The following is a 24,288-nucleotide window of genomic DNA, read 5'->3' as shown; positions in this document are numbered from 1 at the left end:
CCAGGAAAGGTGGAGGAGGGAGCAGGTAGCAAGGGGCTCGAACGGGGGTCCCATGAGCTTAGAAAGGACCATGTTAAGGTTCCAAGGAGGGACCGGGGGGGCGTGAGTATGGAAACATCCTCTCCAATTCTTTAAGGAACCATCCCACCACTGGGTGGGAAAATCCTGAGCCCCGCGAAAACCCCGGATGGAAGGCGGAGATGGCCGCCAGGTGCACTCTGAGAGGATGGGGCTAGCCCTTGCTGCTTGAGGTGCAGGAGGTACTCCAGAATGGCCTGCACCGGTGCCTGGCACGGCCACACCTGTCGGGGCTCACACCAACACGAGAACCTTTTCCACTTGGCCATATAGACCGCTCTGGTAGATGGCTTCCTACTGCCAAGCAGAATCTGCTGCATGGGAATGAAGCACTGGCTCTCCAAGGAGTTTAGCCACAGAGCTTCCACACCATCAGGTGTAGTGATTGCAGGTCGAGGTGGAGAAGCCGCCCACTGTCCTGCGTGACGAGATCCCTGTATAGGGGGCAGGACTACCAGGGCCTCCACTGACAGCTATCGGAGCATTGTGTACCAGTGCTGGTGGGGCCACAGTGGGGCGATGAGGACCACCACCACCCTGTCCCTGTGTACCTTGAGCAGGACCTTGTGTACCAAGGGGAGTGGGGGAAAAGCATACATCAAGCCCCTTCCCCAAGGGATCGTAAACACGTCTGCGACTGAGCCCGGGCTGTGGCCCTGGAACAAGCAGAACCGTGGGCACTGGGCGCTGGCCCTAGTGGCAAACAGATCTACCTGGGGAAACCCCCATTTGTGGAAGAGCAAAAGCACGATGTCCGCTCAGAGCATCCACTTGTGCATGTGATACGACCTGCTGAGGTAGTCTGCCAGCTCGTTTCGCACCCTCGGGAAATACGACGCCTCAAGGTGAATGGCGTGGGCTATACAAAAGTCCCAGAGGAGGAGAACCTCGTGACAGAGCAGTGAGGAAAGTGCCCCATCCTGCTTGTTTATATAAAACATGGCAGTAGTATTGTCTGTCAGAATGGTCATGCTGTGACCAGTCAGAGTGGCGTGAAAGGTAAGGCAGGCTAGATGAACCACCCTGAGCTCCTTCACATTGATATGGAGCGACCGCTCTGCTCCGGACCACAAGCCCCGAGTCCTGAGGTCCCCCAGGTGAGCCCCCCATCGATGGTCTGATGTGTCCGTCACCAGCATCAGGTCCGGTTCTGGGGCAGGAAAGGGGATGCCTTTGCAAAGCACAGGCTGGGACTGCCACCACAGCAGGGAGTCCAGCAGGTCCCTTGGGGCTGTCAGTACCAAGTCCAGGGGGTCCCAGCCTGGGTGGTACACCCGAGCGAGGCACGCCTGCAGAGTCCTGAGTCTCAGTCTGGCATGCCTGACCACGTGCGTGCATGCTGCCATGTGGCCCAGCAGCCGCAAGCAGCACCTGGCCATTGTCGTTGGAAACTGGCACAGGGACGCCACCGCTTGCTGGATGGCCCGGAATCGGGATACTGGAAGGCTTGCCCTGGCTGCACCATGTCCAGGACCGCCCCTATGAATTCCACTCTCTGCGTGGGCACGACAGTGGACTTGGAGACATTGACCAGGAGCCCCAGCTTGTGGAACAATCTCAGGGCCACCTCCACGTGGCCCCACACTTCCACTTTGGATCGACCCGGCAGGAGCCAGTCATCAAGGTATGGGTAAATCCGCACCCTCTGCCTCCATAAGAAGGTCACCACTACCGCCATGCATTTTTTGAACACCTGTGGGGCCGCAGCTAGACTGAACGGGAGAACCACAAACTGGTAATGTTCTTGGCCCATGGTAAAGCACAGGAACTGCCGATCTGCTGGGTGGATGGTGATATGAAAGTATGCGTCCTTCATGTTGCGGGCAGAGTACCAGCCTCCCTGATCCAGGGAAGGGATGATGGTGCCCAGAGACACCATGTGGAACCCTGCCTTGACCAGGAACTTGTTGAGCCTGCGCAGGTCTAAAATGGGACGAAGGCCCCCTTTGGCCTTGGGGATGAGGAAGTACTGGGAGTAGAAACCTTTCCCCCCTAGGCCATGCAGCACCGCCTCTACCGCCCCCACCTCTAGCAGTGAGCGAAGCTCCTTCTCTAGGAGATGCTCGTGAGAGGGATGCTAGATCGTAATGCTGGACCACGCACGGGAGAAACGGGCCAGGAGATTCAGGAAACAAGGGGACGGATCTGGTGACTGGTATGGTACGCTGTCCTCAAGTGCACCTTCAAAACCCTGGCTTAGTGCCCGGCTGAGATTTGTGCTGACTTGGTTCTGACCTGGCGCATTACTGTTATTATTGCACCATCCCTGCCTCGCCTATGGTAAGGCTCATGCCTATGACGAGGCTGGTACTGGCGCTGAGGGGGAGGCTGCAGCTTAAAGGGCTTCCTCTGCACCATCAGGGTCTGCATAGCCAGCGACTTAAGTGTAGCTCAAGTCCTTGAGGCTTTGCAGCCGCGCGTCTGTCTGGTCTGAAAAGAGCCTGGACCCTTCGAAGGGGAGGTCCTGAAGTACTCTGGATCTCAGGCGGCAGGCCTGAATCCTGCAGCCAAGCTGAGCACCTCATGACCACCCCTGACGCAATTTTTCTGGCCGCCACGTGTGCTGAATCCAGGGAGGCCTGGAGAGAGGTCTTAGCTACTGCCTTGCCCTTGTCCAGCAGGGCCGTAAACTCCTGTTGGGAACCTTGTGGGAGGTTGTCCTTAAACTTCCCCACTACTGCCCAGGAGTTAAAATTATGCCTGTTGAGGATGGCCTGCTGGTTAGCAATCCTCAAACGAAGGCCCCTACGAGTACACCTTTCTGCCAAAAAAGTCCAGGTGTTTTGCCTCCTTGGCCTTAGGTGTCGGGGCCTGTTGTCCATGGCACTCCCTTTCGTTCACCGCCAAGACCACCAGGGAGCACAGACTTGGGTGGCAGAACAAGAATTTGTAGCCCTTTGATAGGGCAAAGTACTTGCGCTCCACACCTTTGGCCGTTGGAGAGCTGGAGGCCAGGGTCTGCCATATAGTCTTATAATTCGATTGGATGGTCTTAATGAGCGGGAGTGCTATTCTAGATGGACCTTCGGGGTTCAAAATGTCTACCATGGGGTCCTCCTGCTCAACCGTCTCCTCAGTCTGCAACCCCAAATTCTGGGCAACCCTATGCAGTAGCTTTTGGTGGGCTTTGTGGTCTATGGTTGGAGGGCTGGCTGGACACTGCTGTTCCCGCCAATGCCTCATCTGGGGATGATGATGAGGTGAGCAGCTGCTCAACCCCCTCTGGCTGGTCCTCCTGCTTCCCTTCTTCCATGGGAGGGGCCTCCGGCTCGAGCCGGGGCAGGAGATCTTGAGGTGGCACTGGACTTGGTGTTGGTCTCTCTGGTTTATCCTGAGGGGATGCTGGAGGCCTGGATACTGTAGCTTCCAGTGCCATCGGGCATCGGTGGGGGGACTGGGACCTCTGCACCAAGTAGCTCGCCCTGCATGGGGTCTATTGGAGCTGTTGATAGGCCCAAGGAGTCCAGACGGGCCAATGACCTGGTGGCCCCCATTGGGGGTGCCACCTCGTCTAAGGGTCCTTGCTGTCTGGAGCACGGTGAGAGTAACTGTAATGGCCGGAGTCAGTGCTGGACAGCAGTGACGCCGACCGCGAAGGCCACGGTGGTGCCAATGATCTGTGCTAGCGGGAGGTCGATGCGCGGCTCCTAATGGAACGGGAGCAAGACCGGTACAGATATCCCCGGGACCGGGAACAGCACCGGCGTTTTCGGGACCAGGACCAACGTCTGAGGGAGACCTCCAGCGAGGGCTGTATCGACTCCTCCCGGTGTTGGTCTCTAATTGGTGCCGCAAGGCGACGTCCCTCTTCCGTTACTTCCTCGAGCTGACTCACTCCCGGTACCATGACTTCCTTCTGAGCTGCGGGCAACTGGGAGTCCGCAGACATGGAGCTCGACCGGGACCAACTCCGGGAGCGATGCCTTGGCGGTGTTCTCAAACGACACACCATTGCCGGCTTACCTGTCGATGGCACCCATGGCATGGGTGCCGGAGGATTCTCCCTGTATGGGAGGGGGCTCGTCGCCGACAGCTGAATGAGGTCCTTTGCCGCCTCAAAGGTGCCAGACGTGGAGGGCTGATCCATTAAGTCCTCGAGCCCATCGTCCGCACTGAGCTCTCTTAGGCCGGGGCTCTGTGGGACTTGTGGTGCTGAAGCCACTGGTGCCAGTGCCAGTACAGCAGCCTTCCCACTCTTATCTGTGCCTGGGGCCTTCAAAGGCATTAGCCTCCTATGCGGGGAACATTTGCGCCTTCCTTTTGGCTGCGCCGTGGGCTGCACCGGGGAGGATGAGTCATGCCTAGTGGGCCTAGTCTAGCGCTCTGGGGCCGACAGCTTTCGGTGTTTAGCCGGTGCCGGGTCTCCCAACGGCTCCGGGGCACTACTCACCGAGGAAGCTGGAGCCAACATTGGATGCTCTGGGCCCGGTGGCTACAAAACAGGTTCCATCAACAACTGCTTCAAACGAAAGTCTCTTTCTTTCTTTGTTCTTGGCTTGAATGCCTTGCAAATCTTACACTACTCAGTTTGATGTTCTTCCTCCAGGCAATGTAGACATGAGCCGTGGGGATCACAAAGTGGCATAGGCTTGCAGCACGTGGCATAAGCCTTAAACCTGTGGGCCTGTGGCATGCCCGTGGCCCGAGGCGGGTGCTGGAAGCCTCCAAGCACCTAATCACTTAAATGTCCACACTAAAGGTATGCTAAGTAAGTGATAACAGCTAAGAGACTGCTCTCATACAAGAGAGAGAGGTTGTTCCAATGCTGCCACGGATGGTAAGAAGAAACGGGGGTGGGAGGGTCAGGCGGCAGGGGTATATATACACGGCGCAGTGGTGCCACTCAAGGGGCCCTGCCGGGAGCCACTAAGGGAAAAAGTTTCCGACGGTCGTGCACACAACGCGCGTACACCTAATGTGGAATGGACATGAACAAGCACTCGAAGAACAAGCTTTCCTGCTTTTTATAACTTCCAGTTATCTCAACTTTCAGTGAACTAGACATTGAACTGTACTAGCTGAATAAACTGAAATGAAGACAATCTCTTTGTACCTGCAGAAGAGGCTACTGGTGTCAAAAATGGACTTAGCTCTTGGTTCCAGGTGCTTATCCAATGACTTCCACCAATTCAGTGGCTTGACTTGCTTTAAAACTTGGGCAACAAACACATTCTGCTTAATAATATTTTTTAATTAATTTAAATTATTTTAATAGATTATAGTAAATTTAGGTCTTAACATAGGTTTTCATAATTTCAGATTTAAAGGTTTATTTTTAAAAATAAAAGTGTATTTAAATAAAATATTAAAATTAAAACAATCATGTATTTTTATCCACTCTGGAGTAGGCCGAAGAGTTTATCCTGAGTTACAGGTCATATGCTAGGTGCTGCCCTAGAGCCACTTAAAATTTCTGGTATGTGAAAGTATGGGTGACAGGGTGGCTCGCAACCCTTCCCAGCATTGAGATTAATAAAGTTGCGGTCTGCTGCTTAAAATCCATCCATGTCTGTCCTCATTCACTGATGTATCCAGATCAATATATACATGGTAAGGCTACAAAAGGAAATGATCATAAGACTAGGTTATGTGAGCCTCATGATTTCCCTTTTCAGCTGTCTCCATTGATAAAGCATTACTACTAAGCTGGACAGCTTCTTTGGCAACTGATAAATTAATTGCCACCAAAGATGCATCCAGGTTGCCAACAGATAACTAAGCAGGGAACATGACAAATCCACCCTCCACCAGCCAGTGGGTAGTGGATGGGAGCGAAAAGGAGGAAGCAAAACAGAAGACAAGAGAAAAGTCAGACATAGGGACTCCTCTAGATCTTTTAAGTCTCACTTCCCTGCCAACAACCATGATTTTGGTTTCCTTCTTCAGGTTTGTCAAGATGCCACTTGAAGTTAAAACTGATCTGTTTGAGTACTCATTATTTAACAAGATTGAAGTACAAACTGACTTTTTTCTACTCTGTATCTTCTATTTCCCCTTATATTCAGTTTTGTAAGAACTGCTGTTTTTATCATCTGCCACCTGTCCCAGAGACTACAGATGGACTTAGTTGCTTATCAGTTTTCACCACATTTGTCCCCAGTGTTAAATTAGTGACTTTTGCTAGATCCTATTTTAAAATCGTATCTTTTCAACCCTTTGAACACTGAAGATGTATGGAACTGTTCTTAGCATAATGCAATAAAATCACAAGAAGTCTCTATTCCTTCTTCCATGCCACTCAGCACAAGCTCTTTTCTCCTCTCAGGTCCTTCTATGCCCACCAATGTTCCCATCTATTTCCCCTTGATTGCTGGGAAGTTTTCCTGCACAGAGCCTATCTAGGTGCATATTTAGATTAAATTTCTCTCCCAAGCCATGATATGGCCCACCCTCCACTGGCCAAATAGATACCAAATTAGTTTCCATGGGAAATGCAACTGGAAATTAGTTTCCAAAGGTTAATATTTTGAAATTAAGTTGAAGGGAGGGGTAGAAATAGAACCCACCACCAATTTTTGGCTTTTCAATTTTTTTCATCTCTTCTGGATGGAGAATGGAATAAGGCCCTTTAAAATAAACCAACCCACTAATACTGATTGCTCTCATCATTGGCCACAATTTAAACAGACTGACAGACATTTTCTCAATTCTAACAATGAAGTAAATAAAAACACAAATGCATCCTAAGAATGTCAGTTCAGAAAGTTTATAGGAAAGTTGATAAATAATAATAAAGAGTATTGTTTAAATGGTAAATAGAACTGTTCTAACCTTATAAGTATAACTTCACCATACGTTGCAAACTTTTGAAGAAGTTCATCAATCAAAATATCATTAAAATAGTTTTCTTCTGGTGAAGAGCTTTTGATGGAGACCATGACAGTACCATCAGGTGGTCCCTGCACAGCAATCACCTCCTTATAAATTTTCTGTCTCTCTTCTGCCTCAACTTCAAATATATCTATGTCAATCAGTGCAACAACAGGCCTTAAATAAATATACATACATACATACGAAAAGTTAGAAAACATCAGAGTGACTGAGGAACACAATAATAAAGCAAAAGCATTACATTTTAAATGGTTAAGAGTAATACAGAAAGTAAAGTTTAAACCTATGATCAGACGTTTTCAGCTCTGCTTTTCCATAGTGCAACAAAGTACCAGGATTCCATGTGTAAAGGATATTACTTTCATCCTGAAAACTAGCATTCAGAAGATCCAGGTCTTCAGCTATAATAAGCATAAAAGAAAAAAATGAAAAAAAAAAAAAAAAAAAACCCACAAGAGTGACTATATGGATAGGCAAAAAAAAAAAAAAAAAAAAAAAAAAAATCTAGATATTAAACCAAACTGAAAACAGGACAGGGAAAATTGGAGGCTCTTTTACTTTACACAAATGCCAGTAACTGATATTGAACTCTGGCTACTGCCATGCAATGTTACAACATTGCACACAAAAACAAAGGCAGACATATAAAGAAGAACGAGGGCTATATATACTTTCTTGTTCAAATGATCTAAACAAAATGAACAATTACTTTTTTCTGGTGTGAATTCAGTAGTAATCCTGAAACATTTTAGGAATTATGAATACTGCCGGAAAGCTACTATAAGTAATTTAAATTGATATTGCATTAAAATTAAGTAAACTCTCAAACCTGATCGGTCAAATGGCCATTTTCTTCTTCTCCAAAGAATACGATCTGTCCATGCTGGCGTGCGACATTTTTCACTGGTGTCATAGTCATCAGAAAACAAGTCATATTTGTATGTGGGTGCAAAAGTTATCTTTCCCTCTAAGAATCCCCTAAAGATCTGCATAAACAAAGACATTTTGAGTCATACTAAAAGACAAAGATAGGAAATCACTGTGGAAAACTTAAGGAAATTAATCAAAACTCTGTCTTCTTTCAATGGTAGGAAAAGACTGAGCCCACGCACGTCTCTCAGAAGAATGTTAATCCATCTTCATATTCTAACTTTTGAATGCATCCCCTGCATCAGCAATAGTCTAAGAACTTGTCTATATGGCACAGCAAAGTATACCAGAGGGGCGTTATTCATAAAGCCACTAATGTGTTGCGCTTTAACTGCCCATGTAGACTCTGTTGGCACTGTCTGAAAAGTATGTAGTTCGCATTAATGTAGTCCTGTATGAAATAGAACTACCTCAGCATGAAGGAAGAGTGCGCCAGTAGGGTCTATATGGGACAATTAGAACAAGCTAAGCGCATTCTACAAATCACATCCTTGTGGTGCACTTTGCTGGTTCTGTGTCAACAAATACTAGGACTAGATACTGATCTACATATAGTAGTCTATCCCATTATAGCAACATCTATATTTCTAAGCAGAAATGTTTACATGAGAGGTTCTTGCCTGGATAGAAGATACAAGCCATCTATGTCTCCCAACAAGTTACTAAAACCAAAAATGTCTTAATGTCTTAAGGGAAGAGACATTGAAGAGCAGAAGTACAATAAGTGCAAAAAGATAATACTGTTGTATTCTTGATCAATGCACAAAAATACGAGAAAAGGAAAATTCTGAGATTTCTGTGAAATCTATCAAGAATGCCTACAGAATTTAGGAGCATAGGTCCTATTAAGCATCACTAAATCTCTTGGGCACTTTTGAAATTCTCCCCAATAACAAATAAGACCAATTAGTCTACTTCCCTAAAAGGCAGAGAAGCTCTCCCACTGGTGAAATGTATGCTACATAAGCAAGAACTGAGTCAACTGCTACTTTGAACTTGGTTTTGCTTTTGGCAGTCTCAATAACTTTAAAGGAACCCTGAGATATGAATCTAATTTTGATCCCCTAGCCAAAGGCAGACCTCATAAATACAGTATTTGCCTGCTTTTCTTGTTTTGAAGGGACACAATCAAATTGAAATCTAGTTAATTTAAAAAAACAAAATCAAACCCAATTTAAGTAGTTTCTGCTACTTTGTCAGGGAAATTCAGAGGTGGGCAATTTTTGTTTTTATAATATTCCTTTATTAAAGAATAAAAAACACTTTATAAAATGTTTCTCTCTCCACTCTTGCTGTGTAAAAGACCTACACAAGTAAGAGAAAGCTAACTCCAACAAAGTAGACACTACCTATAAATAAAGTGTTGCCAAGCGCACAAAGTAAAAAAAAAACAAAACAAAAAAAAACAAACCAGAAAAAATGTGTGTGTCTAATGTTTCAACTATAGTATGCATTGCTACTTTAACAATTGGGATAAAACACTTTCACACAGGTGCATGATTTTTACATCGCCAGTGTCCCTTTAACTATGACCTGCTAAAAAAAGTTGATGTCAGAAGCCTTGCTACAATACACCCCCTAAAATCTTTTTGTTCCTAAATAAAGCCATAAATTGATTTGAAGCTGCTATCAATTGTCTATTTGCTCTTGTCACGAAGTAGGAGACAGCAAATACATTCATTCTATTAGCATAATTTGAATGCGACAAGTGGTGTTACCAAAAAAGACTTTACTATTCTCTCAAAAATCCTGTGCTGTGACAACTTCATTTGATAACCATTACTGTTTTCTCTTTAATATGCTTCAAACACTATTAGCAGGATGACAATGCAGTTTCTTTTATAAGGGACACCAAAAATCTTATTCTCAAAGCTAGTCATTGGAGTTGCACTACTAACAATTTCTTCAGAGCAACTGATACAAGCATTCGACTGACTGTTTTTCCACTCCACCCTATTCCAGACTGGTGACTTGACAAAAGTGACAAGTTTACAATGCAATGGTGAAACAGTCTTGCACAAGCACCCCCATGAAGTAGCTTTAAAAAGAGTTACAGTATGAAAAATAAAGGACTCTTAAATGCACCATTTTCTAAAGAGTTACCTGTCCAGCATTTTTCTGGTTGACAAGTTGATCTCCTGCAATAAGGGAATCCCAATTCTGCTGGCGAATTAACTCCTTCACTTCCTCATTAGGAAGATCTATACGATAATTAAAATCGCCGCACCAAAATATATAGTCATGGGAAAAGAGGAGCCTTCCCTGAAAAACAATACACATGTTGAAATTAAAAATAACCTTGTGACAGAAATCTACATATTGTGACAGGGTCAGGCCAGATGGCTATAGAAGAGTAATAGAAGGCAGATATATTAGCCCCAGGTTAAGTAGGTCCTTTTTCCCTGGGTAAGGTAACAGGGAAGGTTCCAGAACAATCAGGAACCTTCTGGAGACAATTAAGACAAGCTGATTAGAACACCTGCAGCCAATCAAGAAGCTGCTAGAATCAATTAAGGCAGGCTAATCAGGGCACCTGGGTTTTAAAAAGGAGCTCACTTCAGTTTGTGGTGTGCGTGTGCGAGGAGCAGGGAGCAAGAGGCACTAGGAGCTGAGAGTGAGAATGCGGACTGTTTGAGAACTGAGGAGTACAAGCATCAGATGATACCAGGAGGAAGGTCCTATGGCGAGGATAAAGAAGGTGTTGGGAGGAGGCCATGGGGAAGTAACCCAGGGAGTTGTAGCTGTTGCACAGCTGTTCCAGGAGGCATTCTAAACAGCTGCATATCACAGGGCCCTGAGCTGGAAACCGGAGTAGAGGACGGGCCCAGGTTCCCTCCCAACTCCTGATCAGACACAGAAGGAGTTGTCCTGGACTGTGGGTTCATGAAAATGGCCAAACTGAGGGCTGCTGTGAAGCTCCAAGGCGAGCAAATCCGCCAATAAGTGCAAGACCCATCAAGGTAGAGGAGGAACTTTGTCACAATATAGATGCGTGAGTTATACTTTGAGTTTTTTCAATCTTAAAAAAAAATGCAATTTCTATCTGCATGTGTGTTTTCTGGTCGGGTGGGTGAAATACACATATTTGTGGATACTGATCATCTGTATGGAACCATATGATAACCAGAGACAGTCTCATGTGCAGAACATTAATGAGAGAAAAAAAAATATTTCATGAGATGATACTCTCGCATAAATGTGTGACTTATCTGAACTGAATTTTAACAGATTTTATCATTCTGCTCTGGTTTCAAAAGGTGCTGTAATGAGAAACCTGACCTCTGCCTCACAAAAAGGTTTTTAAGAAGAACAAAGAGCCACTTCCCTGGGACCATTTGGCATACTAAGATGATATGCTGAGAAAAAGGCAGCTTTGCTGTTCAGGTTAGATTGTAGACTTTTCAGCTATGAAAGATCTTTAGGTGTCAAACAATATTTTGTAACAAAGCCAAGGGCATAATTAACTAGGTGAGTCTTTTGTATCTCTCTTTTTGGAGTTTGATTTTTCCCACTCTCTTTATATCATTTCCCAAACTAGTCTGCTTTCAATTTAAGACAACCTGATTTAAGTCTTGGAAATTGTCAGTGGAGACAATACATGTTTGAGCGTCTTGTAGAGAAACTGAAATATGACCATCTCATATGGCTGAAATATGACAAAGCCGAAGGGGAAGGAACCCTCTCTTCAAACAATCCCACAGAAAACTAGCGAAGGCTAATTTGGGCATGATACTAATACTAAGGTAGTAGGCACAGTTATAAATCTAAACTATAATTAGTGATCACAGCTTGGTTTTTTTTTTCATCTTAGAATTCAACAAAACATTTTTCAATTTGTTCAAATTTGCAAATATTTACTTTGTATTTAAAATTTCTATAGGATGCAAAGCAGAGTACACCATATTGAAGTTTTAGGAGTAATGCTCTTGATTGTTAACAGATTATCTTTGTTAGACTCATTTTAAAAATTGAAGTATCACACACTCAGCAGCTGCCCTAATGGCCTTAAGGATTTAATTTTTCTTTTATTATGGAATCTGAACAGCATTGTTGCTTACCATTGGGAAACTGAGTTTTCGGGCTATTTCTATGTAGTCTTCGTTTCTCTCTTTGACTTGTGATTGCCCTGCAGCAAAGTGACTACAGACAAAGCAAAGACTGGATGTGTGAAACAACATTCGAATTGCTACTGCACCTTTATTACCAGTAGCTCCTCCCATACCAGTCTTTACAGTATCAACAGCAACATCCCTAAAAAATAATTTAAATATTTACTATTAAACCTTAAATCAATGACAAAATTTAGCAGCAATAAGTGACATTCAAACAGAGCTCTAACGGTCACTGAATGAAACTGGAGAAGTACAAAATAATGACAGGGTGTTGGATGTTTACATCGTTTCATCATCAGAAATATGAACATCACATTGCAACACAGTGTTTTAAAGACATCAACTGTTTTTGAGAGACAAGGCATGGGCATATGGATGCTTTCCAAGTCTTGCAGGCAAGGTACAAGATTTCCCAATCTAAGATTACAGAATTTAAGCAACTGCTTTTAACAGGAAACTAACAGCTTTTCTTAAGTGCTGGTGTCAAGCCTTATGCACACTTTGCAAACCACTTGTGTTGAATTTTATTTTGCAGCATAAAGCAGTCTGGCGAGCATTCCAATTTTAGTATAGCTGTCTGTTCACTCACCTGATAAAAGGAGCAAGCTGGGGTCTGATGAACACAAAGAGACAGACGCCCACCAATTGCTCAGAAGCCAGCAGCACATATTTGTAATCTCTTGAAATGGTCTTTTGCAGTTCAGCAGCCCACAGCTTCTGATTGGTTGTGCTACCAGTGAGATAAAAAAGGCAGTTTAAAAAAAAAAAAAAGACACCTACGTATCTACAGTGTGTTGCATTTAAATAATCTTTCATACAATATCCTTGAAAAAACAAAACACAATAATGAAGTAGACAAAAGTGAGATTGCCAATGGTCTTCAAGGACAGGACAAGACATTTAACTTGATGTGGGAAATAATGAAGGGATTTGAAGACAGATTAGACACTGTTAGAGTGGTGAACAAAGTGGATGACATTTGCAGCTACATTTTGTACAGAATGAGCGGGAGGCAAAGTGCAAGTCCAGTAGGCCAAAGGAGGTTGCAGTTGTCAGCAGGAGAAACAAACCGGGCCCGAACAAGGGCTTTCATAGTAGGAATAGAGTGGAATCAACAGATTTTAGAGGAAAAAAACCCAAAAGGTGTAGTGCCTGCCTCCACAGTGGGGGTCAGTCTTATTAATTTGGGGAAAGGATAACAGCAGTCTGCATCACAATACGAAAATACAACATTCACATGTTCATTCAGATTTCTCCAGTTTAAAGTATTAGACGATATCCCCCCCCTTTTCTTTTTTTTATGATAAGGAAGAGAAAATCATCAAAATAAAATTCCTTCCTCCGGGCAATACTGAGGGATCTCTTTTATTACTCCGAATTTGATGAGAGAAGCAACATCTTCATCTCTTTAAAAGGGATCCCTGAAAAAGGAAGGGAGAAAGGAGGTTAGGAGGTAGCTTGATGTGGAACTGAATCACGTAGTCTCTTCACTGGTCTTGCAGCTGGAAGAGAGTCTGAAACAGGAAACTGTTTGGGAGGAGCTTTCTGACAGCCTTCTTAATGAGATGGAAACTGTACAAGTGGAAGCTGCTTTTGGGTATATGAAGGAAGTCGATCTTTCCCTAAAACAGCTAGGAGAAGCCCAAGGATCAGGCAGTTGATTTAGTCTCACTGAAGTTCCTCTTTAGCAGGAAGACCACTGAGGTGTTAGAATCACAACTTTTGAAGAGCAGGTCTGTTCTAAACTTCTTGGGAGAGGCCAGAGGCTCTAGGGTCACAGTGTAACCGTGATTGCTATTGATCAATCTTGTATCAAATACATCTCACATTACCTAAAAAGAATGATAAGGCACATTCTGGACCTGCTGTCGCTGTCTTTTTATTTGTCAGCAACCAAATGGGTCAAGAAAGGATCAAACAAATCCCCGGCACAGGAATTTTACTGTGTAATCACTGCCTAACAATTTTCAACAGTGAGTACAGAGCACCATGTCCAATTCTGAACTCAGCGACAGCAGTGTAAATGTGCTGTTACTCCATTTACTTCAGTTGAACTGCTTTCCCCCTTGAGGCAATGACTGGAAAGCTTTTTCTTTATGCAGTCAAAAGGCTTGGCTCTCATTCCAGATATAACACAAAACCAGTGCTGTAGTAGCCAATTGAACAGAAATAGAGATTATAATGCTTTTGGAAGAGATCACGCAGAACCCTCTTTTAATGCCATATCCATTGAGGAGGGACCAATCACTCTTGCATGGCATTTTACATCAGATATCCTAGTCACACACAACCCACCCCCAAACTGCCTCAGTTCCTTCTCCTGAACCACAAGTAGTAATAACATGTAGAACTCCAAGCTAGAGGTGAAGATGGGCAGGAAACGTGAATGCGCAGAGGAAGCTGTCAAAGAGCAGGAGTTACTGGTAAATAACTTTTTTTTAAACTTCTAGGCTGTGCACTCTCTGATGAACAGTGGGCAAGGCGTTCTTAGTGAAATATGGACTGTAGCACCGCTATCCCAAAATGGGCACTGGAGCGTGATGTCTACTCTGTGGAATAATACATGCTGAAGGTATAGACTAAACTCCAAGTTGCTGCCCTACCAACCTCCAATGTTGGAAGATGCCTAAAAAAGCCCTGGAGGCAGCAGTGGCCATATGCAGAGGACCCTTAATCCTGCAGGCACTGGCACTCCATTTATATTGTAAAAGCGTTTTTGTGCTTCCTAATTCACTAAAACAGTTTCTGGATTGAGGTAAGATCTCCCTGGCATCTTTCCTCATCTGCTGAAAGTAACCTGTTTGACTTTCCAAAGGATTTTGTATTCTCAAGATAAAAGCTGCGAATGGAGTCTAAGGAAGAACACAGGATGGGAAGAACTTTGAGAAAGGTGAAGAGTAGATACCACTTAATTTTTGTAGACTATTTCATACAGTAGACTGGCCATCAGAGCTCTTAGCTCACTAACTCTCCTTGCTGAGGTAATGGCAATAAATGAAAGCTGTCTTTAAGGAAAGTTGTTCTTGGGAGGCTCCATTGCCTTGTTAGAACTAGATTCTAGTCCCAGGAAGTGAAAGATTCCTTTGTAGGAGGAAAAACAACTAATAAGTTCCTTTAAGAATCTGACAGCTGTAAGGTGAGAAACTCAATCTTCTTTTTAACATGCTGGTAGTATGCAGATATAGTTGTTTGATGGACTTTCAAGGAACAGGCAGAGCGTCCTTCAGACTTTAGGTGAAGCAGATAATCTAGAATCATAGGTTAGAACAGGAAGACAATCCTCAGAGAATACCATCCCTGGACTCCCACCATTCAATCGCAGCAACACTTGAATCAAGACAGTCCTTTGCAGCCTCTCTCTATTGGGGCATGGAGTTGAGTTACCCAATGCTGCAGAAGTCTCACATGCAGACAGTGATAGAAATGGTGTGTGTCAATGCCACAAGCTCCAGGAGTCTCCAAAAGAAGCAAGTGGTCTGCTTTGGAAACTTTTTTAGAATGACACGGGCCTGTTGGATGCAGAAGAATCTGTTTCCAGAAGGAATTCTCTGGCTTGTGATAAGGCCAGCATTGCACCAAGAAACATTATCCTCGGAGAGTGAGTCAAAGAGGAATTTCTTCCAGTTCACCAGAAGACCTAGAGAAGAGAACAGGCGGTTGTCGATGGTGGTGATGGCTGCTATCAATCCCAGTTCTGACTTTACTTATCAACCTATCATGCAATAGAGTATGACTTGCCCAGGCATCCAAGGCAGTGAACATGTGCATCTAATTCTGGGATTGAAGGTGGACATAATGTGAACTTCTTAAAACTCCTTTTAGCGTCCATGCTGATGACCATGGTCTCAGTGCTGGGGAGAACTCTGAAAGAACTTGGAAAAAATATAACTCCCTACTAATCTACACTAGGAAAACTATATACAAGGAATAAAATAGCGAAATGCAAACTAGGAATAGCCCAGGACATGACCAAGAGTTCCTTCTGCTCTCTGCAGTGGTGAAGAAACAGTGAGGTTGGAGGAATGTGCTTCCTTATATAAAATAGGGCATCTGACATACATCCTTCCCTAGTGTCCTCATACTCCCTCTGACAGTGCTTCGAAAGAGGGTTCCACATGCTCACATTAGAAGCTGCTATCCCAGAAGTGGGGATGTACAAGACTCTGAAAGAAGAAGAATTCTTCTGGGATAAAACTGGCTCAACAGAACTATAGGAAGAAAAAGTCTTCGGGCTGGTGAGGATACAATTCTAGATATGTACTTGTATTGACTATTTGGATCTGTGAGAGCATATTGCATTTGCTGCTTTCCAGTTTTTTCTGGGGAAAGGTACATGTCTTTTGGAAGATTGTCACTGTACCAGTTGCCTCTGCCAAAAGTTACTTAAATGAATCACAAGTGTTATAAAATGCTATAATTTTCCTAAAATGTAATGTAATATTTACTAAAACTTAACTTTATACTTGTACCAGATGAACAATATTTGTATATTATTATGATATCACTTACCTTGCATTCACAATGTTTCCTGCATTTAACTCAACCATTTCTTCAAATCCAATGGCAAATATGTCAATAGGTTTGCTTCTTCGATCTGCATTTAAGTATAAAAAGATGCTATTTGTTTTTCACAATTATCTTTATAACCAAGACCTTATATACCAATTTTTATTTCTAATGATCAAAGGTTTTAAGCAAATCAAGAGAATATATATCCTACCTTGGAATTCATGGATACCAGCTAACTTTGGTGCATCTAGAAGCCAGTCAGTAAGTGTCTGATTTTTAAAAGCAATGCTTCGAAATTGCTTCCCACCATTGACATTCCATGTTCCAACACATACTCGAATTTTTTTTGGCTTTGAATACTTATAAAAATTTTCACACATACCCTTTAGTGCTTTTATAGATGCTGTAAAAAAGGTTTAAAATGCATTAGCTGGCATAAGAAGATTAACAAAATTCAACAGAACAGGATCCTAGAAGACACATTTATCTTCATAAACAAAACTCAACTAATCCATGCACATGCATTCAGAAAATTATCAGCTTTGAAAGCAAATTGCAGTGTATTGAAAAAGAGTGATGCACTTCACAATGGAAAATAAGAATGTTACTTGTCTGGGCAGGATGCTGACAAAGCAAAACTGGAGTAATTTGTAATGTTTTAGAGTTAAATTCTTAACTTTTCTAAGAAAGAAAATATATTAAAATAGATATTTCTAAAACTGTTTAGAAAATTATCACTGTTGCACTGTCTCTAATCTGTGAATGATTTCTCTCAGTGGAAATCATCATTTTTAATGATTCATCCTAAAATGAAGTCCTCTCTGATTATGTTGATTAATAAATGAAATTCAGTTCCCGTTTAAATGCACACAAAAGACTACTTTCAGGTTTGTTAATTTGTATCACTTAAAACTACCCTGATTAAATGTGGAGAGCTTAAATAAATCTATACAAATAGTTTACCTTCCCTAACATTTTAATAGATTTATTTTGGTTAGACACTTATAAATTAATCATACTAATTTACAATAATAGAAATTTACAAATCTGATTTTCTGTGCGTGTGTATAATGGGAGATGAATTCCCAAAATCCAACTCCATATCAGATGAGGAAAGATTCACCAATGGGTAGGGCACTAGCCTAGGACTTGGGGAAACAGATCTTCACGATGTCTGGACTCTGAGTGGCAAAGATTCCTAAACATAATCAAGAGACCCCCCCCCCATGGTGCTTGGCATGGGTCAGCCCTAAAGGACATATGGAGCTGCTTATTACAGAAGCTCATATCTTTTAAAATCCAAGACTAACTTGTTTGTGTGTATGTTTCCTGTTTTAACCTTGTAAATAACTTATTTCTTTTCTTAGTTAATAAACCTTTACTTAATTTATAACAGGATTGGCTATAGACATTGTACTCTGATCTCTCCCCAAAGACAAACAACCTGGGGTAAGCAACCAGTCCTTTGGGACTGGGAGTAACTAGAACACTACTGTGATTTTTGGTGTAAAGTGACGATCTATCACATAGTCCAGCTTCCCTGGGTGGCAAGATATACTCAAATGCCCATGGGGACTGTCTGTGACTGCATGGTTTAGGAGTACACACTTGTTATTGGATTGGGGAAATCTAATTATAGAACATAAGAGCCAGTTTGGGGTGTCTGCTCTACTTTTTGACAGTCTCCCTGAGTTTGGCACTCATGGTTGTGAGCCACTCCTGACAGCAAGATGCTCTGATGCCATGGTATTGGGGGACTAAGTTTCTTAGATACATCAGTAATGTGACAGCTTCCTGTTAGATTAATTGTATTATATATGAAGACTCTTTTAGAGTGAACAATACCTCTCCCTAATTAGATTAAAGATTCAGATACTTTTATATTAACATAGCAGTTTTCCTTTAACCACAGTGAGAAAAAAATGCAACAGATTAACAGTAAGTCTTATGTGCATTATGTTTTACCAACTAATAGTTATTTTACATATTTGTAACACCACTATCCTGGTGCATGTGTGCTATCAAAATTACAAAAAGCAAAACAGCCTGATTGTATTTTTCCCTTAGCCTTGTACTCCACTGAGAAACAGTGGGCAACCGATCACAATTCATTTATTCAGAGATCAGACTGGGTCAACTCATGGCAGTTTGGTGAGCTAGTACTTGTTTATTTTTTAAGCTACCATCTTGTTCCAGAATCTCAGCTTTCAAACAGGGAGAGAAAAAACCCTCAGTAAATTTCTAGCCCTTATGGTTTGGAAGAAAATCTTCAAAATGTCAACTGAGTGTAAACCAATATAGTTTATCTGAGTTTAACTATTTCACTGCTGATTAAAACATTAAGAAAGGAGAGGGATGATTACCATTATGCAAGATGTGCCCAAAGTACTTAACTGACATCTCCTCTAAGTACCACAAATGGGTGGTACTTGGGAGAATACCTCTGATTTCCTTCCCCCAACCTGGGCTGTCGGGGCCAACAAACCAGAGGGAGGAATAGAGCCTAAGGTATCTGAGCCCACCTAGGGGGAGCCAAACAGACTAGTGGAACATCCACACCGCATCAAGGGAAAGCCAAATCAAGGAGCCCAACAGATGCCAGAGAAGTATCCAAATCCCACTGAAGGGAAGCCAAGCAAAGCATCTGAGCCTTTCTGAAGGGAAACCAAGCCCAAGAAGCCTAGTAGAGCCAATGAGAGCATCCAAACCCCAAAGAGGGTGAGACGGACCAAAGGAACCCATCAACGTATGCACGGTCATATTCTGAACATCTGCACAATCTACTGCAAGTGGTAATAAGTGGCCATATTTTGGAAAAGTACCACAATTCTCTCATCTATTCAACTCAAATTTGCATCCTTATTTACAGTGGCTATTTTAGATTTAAAAAGCAGTGCTCTGATACCACATATGTTTTTAAAATGTCACAAAATTAAATATTTGATCACTTAGCCCTTGATTTTGCAAGGAGCCCCTTTTGGCGTATCTTTTTACAGGACTGGGGTTTAATTTTTCAGGAGATTGCTAGCAGCATGCTTAATACAGGAATCAACAATGTTTTAAACCAGAAAGTTTTCTAAACCACACGACTGTTGTCCTAAATTAAAATATATGAAAAGGAAAACAAATAAAAAATGTGATATTGTGCCTCTCATTCCCAGATCATTTAATGAACCCATTTTCTTTCATAGCTCCCTATCAACATTTATATCGCCTCCATTTTTTCTCCTTTTAATAAAAATGTCTTTTATTCCATCACTCCACAAACCTTCCAAATTATATCTCAGGGGGAAAAAAAAGTAATTTAACTGCAGTGTACATTCTGGAGACATTTTAGACTATTTTTACAAAAAATATTTAAGATACTTCAACTATCTTGCTACACAGTAAAATTACTGTGTATGTTTATTCTCAACATTCATGTTTATAATGTCCCTGGGCCTGCGCCGCTTCCAGAAGCCCCCATTGGCCTGGAGCAGCGAACCGCGGTCAGTGGAAGCCGCTATCGGCCAAACCTGCAAAGGCGGCAGGTAAACAAACCGGCCTGGCCCACCAGGGGCTTTCCCTGCACAAGTGGCAGAACAAGTTTGGGAACCACTGCTTTAGGCAAAGTGTTCAATAGGATGCCTTGCAGAATCTGTTGAGAGGTCTGTGTGAACAACAAATGTTTTTGGTTTGCTGGCAATTACGAAAAATAAAAAAATTAGTTGGGGTCAAACTAAACTTTCACTTGGACAAAACTGAAAAACCATTTTAAAACTAACTTAAAATAAAATTAAAGGATTTTTTGAAACTAATAAAAAGTCATTATGAATCAAAAAACGGAAACATTTCATTTACAAAAAGTAAACAAAACATTTTTACTTTTTGGACCTTTTTTTTAGGTTCCCCCTCCTCCCCTCCAATCAAACAATTTGACAAAACCAACTTGAGTCTTCAGAATGTTTTGACATCACCAATCTACATTTTTTGCAGAAAAAGTTTGATAAAACTTTTTTGCCCAGCTCTACCTATCAATGCCCGAAAGGTGGCCAAAGGGTCTCTGCTGAACAATACTATGGACTCTCCCACTAGTTAAGTCTACAATCTCTCCTCACCCAGGGACTAGGGGCATGTGGAGCTGGATGCTCCACTGAAGCCACTGACTTCAACTGGTGTTGGATCAAGCCCTGTAAGATTAAGGCCCAGAAATGGTCGTACAAACTTTTTAGATGTCCAACAAAACTTTAACATCTCTGCAGGCGAGTAATTTGATTTAAAGAAGGGTTTCTGGAAGAGGGAGATGGTGCACTGCACAACAGGCAGATAGCAAGTGCTCTAAATTGTTCCATAATATATAAAACAGATTAAGAATGACAACTTTATTTACATTGCTTGCACAACAGTAGAAAGTGGCTTTCAGATAAAAATGAGTATACTAGCAAATCATTCAAAACAATTACAATCTAAGGATTTTTAAAAAGTTAAAGATAAAATCCAACCTTTTTATTCCCTGCACCTACCCAATCAAATATACTATTGTGTATTCCCTCTTCCTTCTCCTCAGAATGTTGCAAAAAAGTGTCTTACTTTCATAATCCACAAGGACATTTTAAAAATATTATGATCTGTTAATTTACAGACAAACCATCACACTCATGAGTCAAGGTATTCTGGTGATTTAAATTATAAGACGTTGGCTTGATTATGTAGTTCTCTCTCAAGCCAAGTCAGTGGAAGTTTTGACAATATAACGGCTGCAGCATCAGGTCTTTATTCTGTACTTTACATATAGTAGCATTTTGCATTACTATCCATTAATTCTTGCATTTCCTAAATGCTGAGTGCTTGATTTTGCAATCTTAACATTCTTTTAATGTGGATTTTTAATATGTAATTTCTGAGTTCTTAAAAAGAGGAAAAAAAAGTCATGTGCAACTGCAATGACCGCTGCCATGCATTATTAATGAAAATGAGCTACAGGAGTAGCCGGATTAGCTTTGGAACAGCAGTAGGCTGTTGTTTGTGTATCAAGCACTAGAGAATACTAACTGCTACTAAACATTAAGGGTATGTCTACACTGCAATAAAATACCCACAGCTGGCCAGTGTCAGGTGACTTGGGCTCACGGGGTTCGGGCTGCAGGGCTATAAAATTGCAGAGTGTACAATTGGGCTTGCGCTGGAGCCCAGGGGCTGGAACCCTACCATCTTATAGTGTCCCAGAGCCCAGGGTTCAGCCCAAGCATGAACGTTTACACTGCAGTTTTATAGCCCAAGACTCATGAGCCAGAATCAGCTGACATGGACCAGCCACGGGTGTTTTATTGAAGTACAGACATCACCTGTTTACATATTCAGGAGTAGCCCCATTTCAGAGATTGCATACTCAAGTGAATTCACAATATTTCTTCCATGCAAAAACAGTACTGTGGTAGATATATGTAAGCACTTTACATGATAATCCTATCAAGTCAGCAACATGTCTTGCACAACATACTAATATGATGACTGCATTTAGTAGTTAATGAACAAGATGACTGTATGTACACTTCCCCTCCGGAGTCAGGTTCTTGAGGGTGGGCAGAGTTACAAGACCCATTGAAGCCTTCAGTTCCCATAACATATTTTCTGCCTCTCTCTTATATTCTGCAAATGATTCAATGTGTAAAACTATGAAAGTCGCTTAGGGCTTGTCCACACAGAGACTCAGTGTACAGTCAGCTAGGGTATGAAGTTACAGCACACTATCCTGCTGCATATCACTGGCCATGTGAACCCTGGTCATGTACACTAGGGAACTTTTAGTGCACAACAGCAAGGTCCACATGGCAACAGGGTCCACAGCAGGCTAGCGCACTCTAAGTTTACCTCCCAGCTTGCTGTATGCTAAGTCTCTGTATGGACATGTCCAAGGTCTCTTGTGCCTCAGATTTCCCATCAGTAAAGCAAGAATAATACTGTAGGGAGTTGTGAGGCTTAATGTTAATTAATGTTTGTAAAATGTTTTGTGTTTTATCCTTCAGATAAAAGACATCATATATCTAAGTACAATTATTGTTAAATAATAGGGTTCTAAGCTTTAAGTGTAATGTTTAACTGAAAGTTGTGCCTGAACAATACATCACATATCTCACAGTGGAGAGAGTGGGTAACCAATTAGATCTTTACCTATGACATATTCTGAACTTAGTTAATTGTGTACAAGAACACAAAACCAGTAAGAGATATTCTTTAAAAGCAAGTTAGCCGACGTTACAGTACTTAAAACTGTGACTGTTCTAAAGATATTGCTATTGTATATTACTCCTTATCCTAGCTGAAATATTGGTTTTGACTAAAAACAAAAGTTTCCTTTGTGACTTGAAAGCAGCAGTCTCTGAAAAATATCCATTAAATTTGTCATCACACTCCCACACAAATTAAATGTGTTTTATTTCCCCTTTCCCCATATTACACAATCATCCCCAACTTTGCAGTAGGTACATAAGTGCACAGGCCAAAAAATCTGAAGGCAAAGCAGATTTGGTTTCTTGCCTAAGATTACACAAACAGCGAATGAGAGAATTCTAAATCAGGAACCCAAGAGGAAGCTAGGGAAGAACAATAATTGCTCAGATGTTTCTGGCTTAAATTTACTATACTATACCTGATTGCAATGACTGCTCTGAAACTATGGATGCAGCAAGAAGAAAACAAGAAGAAATTAGTAAACAATTATGCTTTAAAAACTATAGTGCTATGAGAATATATTCTGAAATATAACTTCTGTAACATAATTTTTTGGCTTTATCAGTTCAAACATATATTTACGTGTGCTACAGAATCCTGACACTTGCATCTAGATGTTTAAAAAGCTCCACAATGGTCATTAACTAAGTTCCTATTCTGATGAACCCTTTAATTTAAAATGATTTGCATGATGGTCAGGTAACCCTTTTGTTAATAGGCCACATGGTCATATAAAAAAAAAAAATCCACATTTGATGAACAGAGACTCTCTTGTTCCTTGGGCTAACAGCATCTATGTGCACTGCACTGACAGCTTGCATTCAGCAGTAGGATTGAGAAGAAACAAGCAGAGTCAATCCAGAACAACATTCAGTCAGTTTCAGGGTGACACTGAATTGCTCTAGGAGGCTCATCTAACACTCCTCAGCTGCACTGAAGATTGCAATGATACGGAGTCTTGCTGTGTGTCAACCAGGGCAAAAAAAAGGGGGCTTCAAGCTGCAAATAAACCATCCAGAGTTATAACTTTATTTTTCCCCTAATCAATGCAGTACTTTAATTGTTCAATGAAATGCCTTAGAAAACTGACATTGTGATAAACACTAGTATTCTGAAATAAAACTTGACTGTAAAAAGAGGTTTTCCAAACAATTTAACAAAATTTATTGGGAATATATTTTCATACTGGGAATTCCCTTCACTATGAATATGACATAACAGATGAAGACATCCAGCTCCCAACCGGAAAATAAAAGGTAGAAAGTTTTAATAAACCAGGAATTTTGGTTTCTCAAATTAGATCTGTAATTACTTGGGTTTTTAATTGCGATAAAACAAAGTTTGAGAAAAATAATTGCATCTATAAGCTGTCTATTAAAAGTACAGTACTTGTCTGACAAAGCTAGTTATTTTCTAAAAAAGGTAGTTTACAAATATTTATTCCTTTTACCATCCCACCTCTACAACTAGCCACACCATATAAGTAGCACAGAAACCATCACTGCAAGTTAGCCTGGCAATATTAGTAAAACATAAGAATCTATATTTTAAAACAAACAGATTATCTGACATTTATACTTTTAAATAATGCTTAGAAACAGAATCTGCATCATTTTAT

The 24,288-nt window shown here is 41.9% G+C and overlaps 1 protein-coding gene across 22 annotated transcripts in view; it reads right to left on the bottom strand.

Moving 5' to 3' along the window:
* SYNJ1 (synaptojanin 1) overlaps positions 1 to 24,288 on the bottom strand; it is a 108,526-nt gene that overhangs the window by 49,284 nt on the left and 34,954 nt on the right. For 15 of the 22 annotated variants that reach the window (XM_038398956.2, XM_038398964.2, XM_043508644.1 and 12 more), the window contains 9 exons: positions 23,089 to 23,112; positions 16,672 to 16,863; positions 16,461 to 16,545; positions 12,541 to 12,681; positions 11,898 to 12,090; positions 9,943 to 10,101; positions 7,739 to 7,895; positions 7,193 to 7,310; positions 6,850 to 7,065 (listed from right to left, as the gene is read on the bottom strand). In XM_038398956.2, the coding sequence (XP_038254884.1) occupies positions 6,850 to 7,065; positions 7,193 to 7,310; positions 7,739 to 7,895; positions 9,943 to 10,101; positions 11,898 to 12,090; positions 12,541 to 12,681; positions 16,461 to 16,545; positions 16,672 to 16,863; positions 23,089 to 23,112 (1,285 nt within the window). The remainder of the gene's footprint in view (positions 1 to 6,849; positions 7,066 to 7,192; positions 7,311 to 7,738; positions 7,896 to 9,942; positions 10,102 to 11,897; positions 12,091 to 12,540; positions 12,682 to 16,460; positions 16,546 to 16,671; positions 16,864 to 23,088; positions 23,113 to 24,288) is intronic. The other 7 variants (XM_038398996.2, XM_038398907.2, XM_043508594.1 and 4 more) reach the window with 1 other exon arrangement.

The sequence above is a fragment of the Dermochelys coriacea genome, chromosome 1, assembly GCF_009764565.3.
Source record: "Dermochelys coriacea isolate rDerCor1 chromosome 1, rDerCor1.pri.v4, whole genome shotgun sequence".
Classification (NCBI taxonomy): Eukaryota; Metazoa; Chordata; order Testudines; family Dermochelyidae; genus Dermochelys; species Dermochelys coriacea.
Note: the sequence above shows the minus strand (reverse complement) of the source record. Positions and strands in the feature narration are given on the sequence as shown.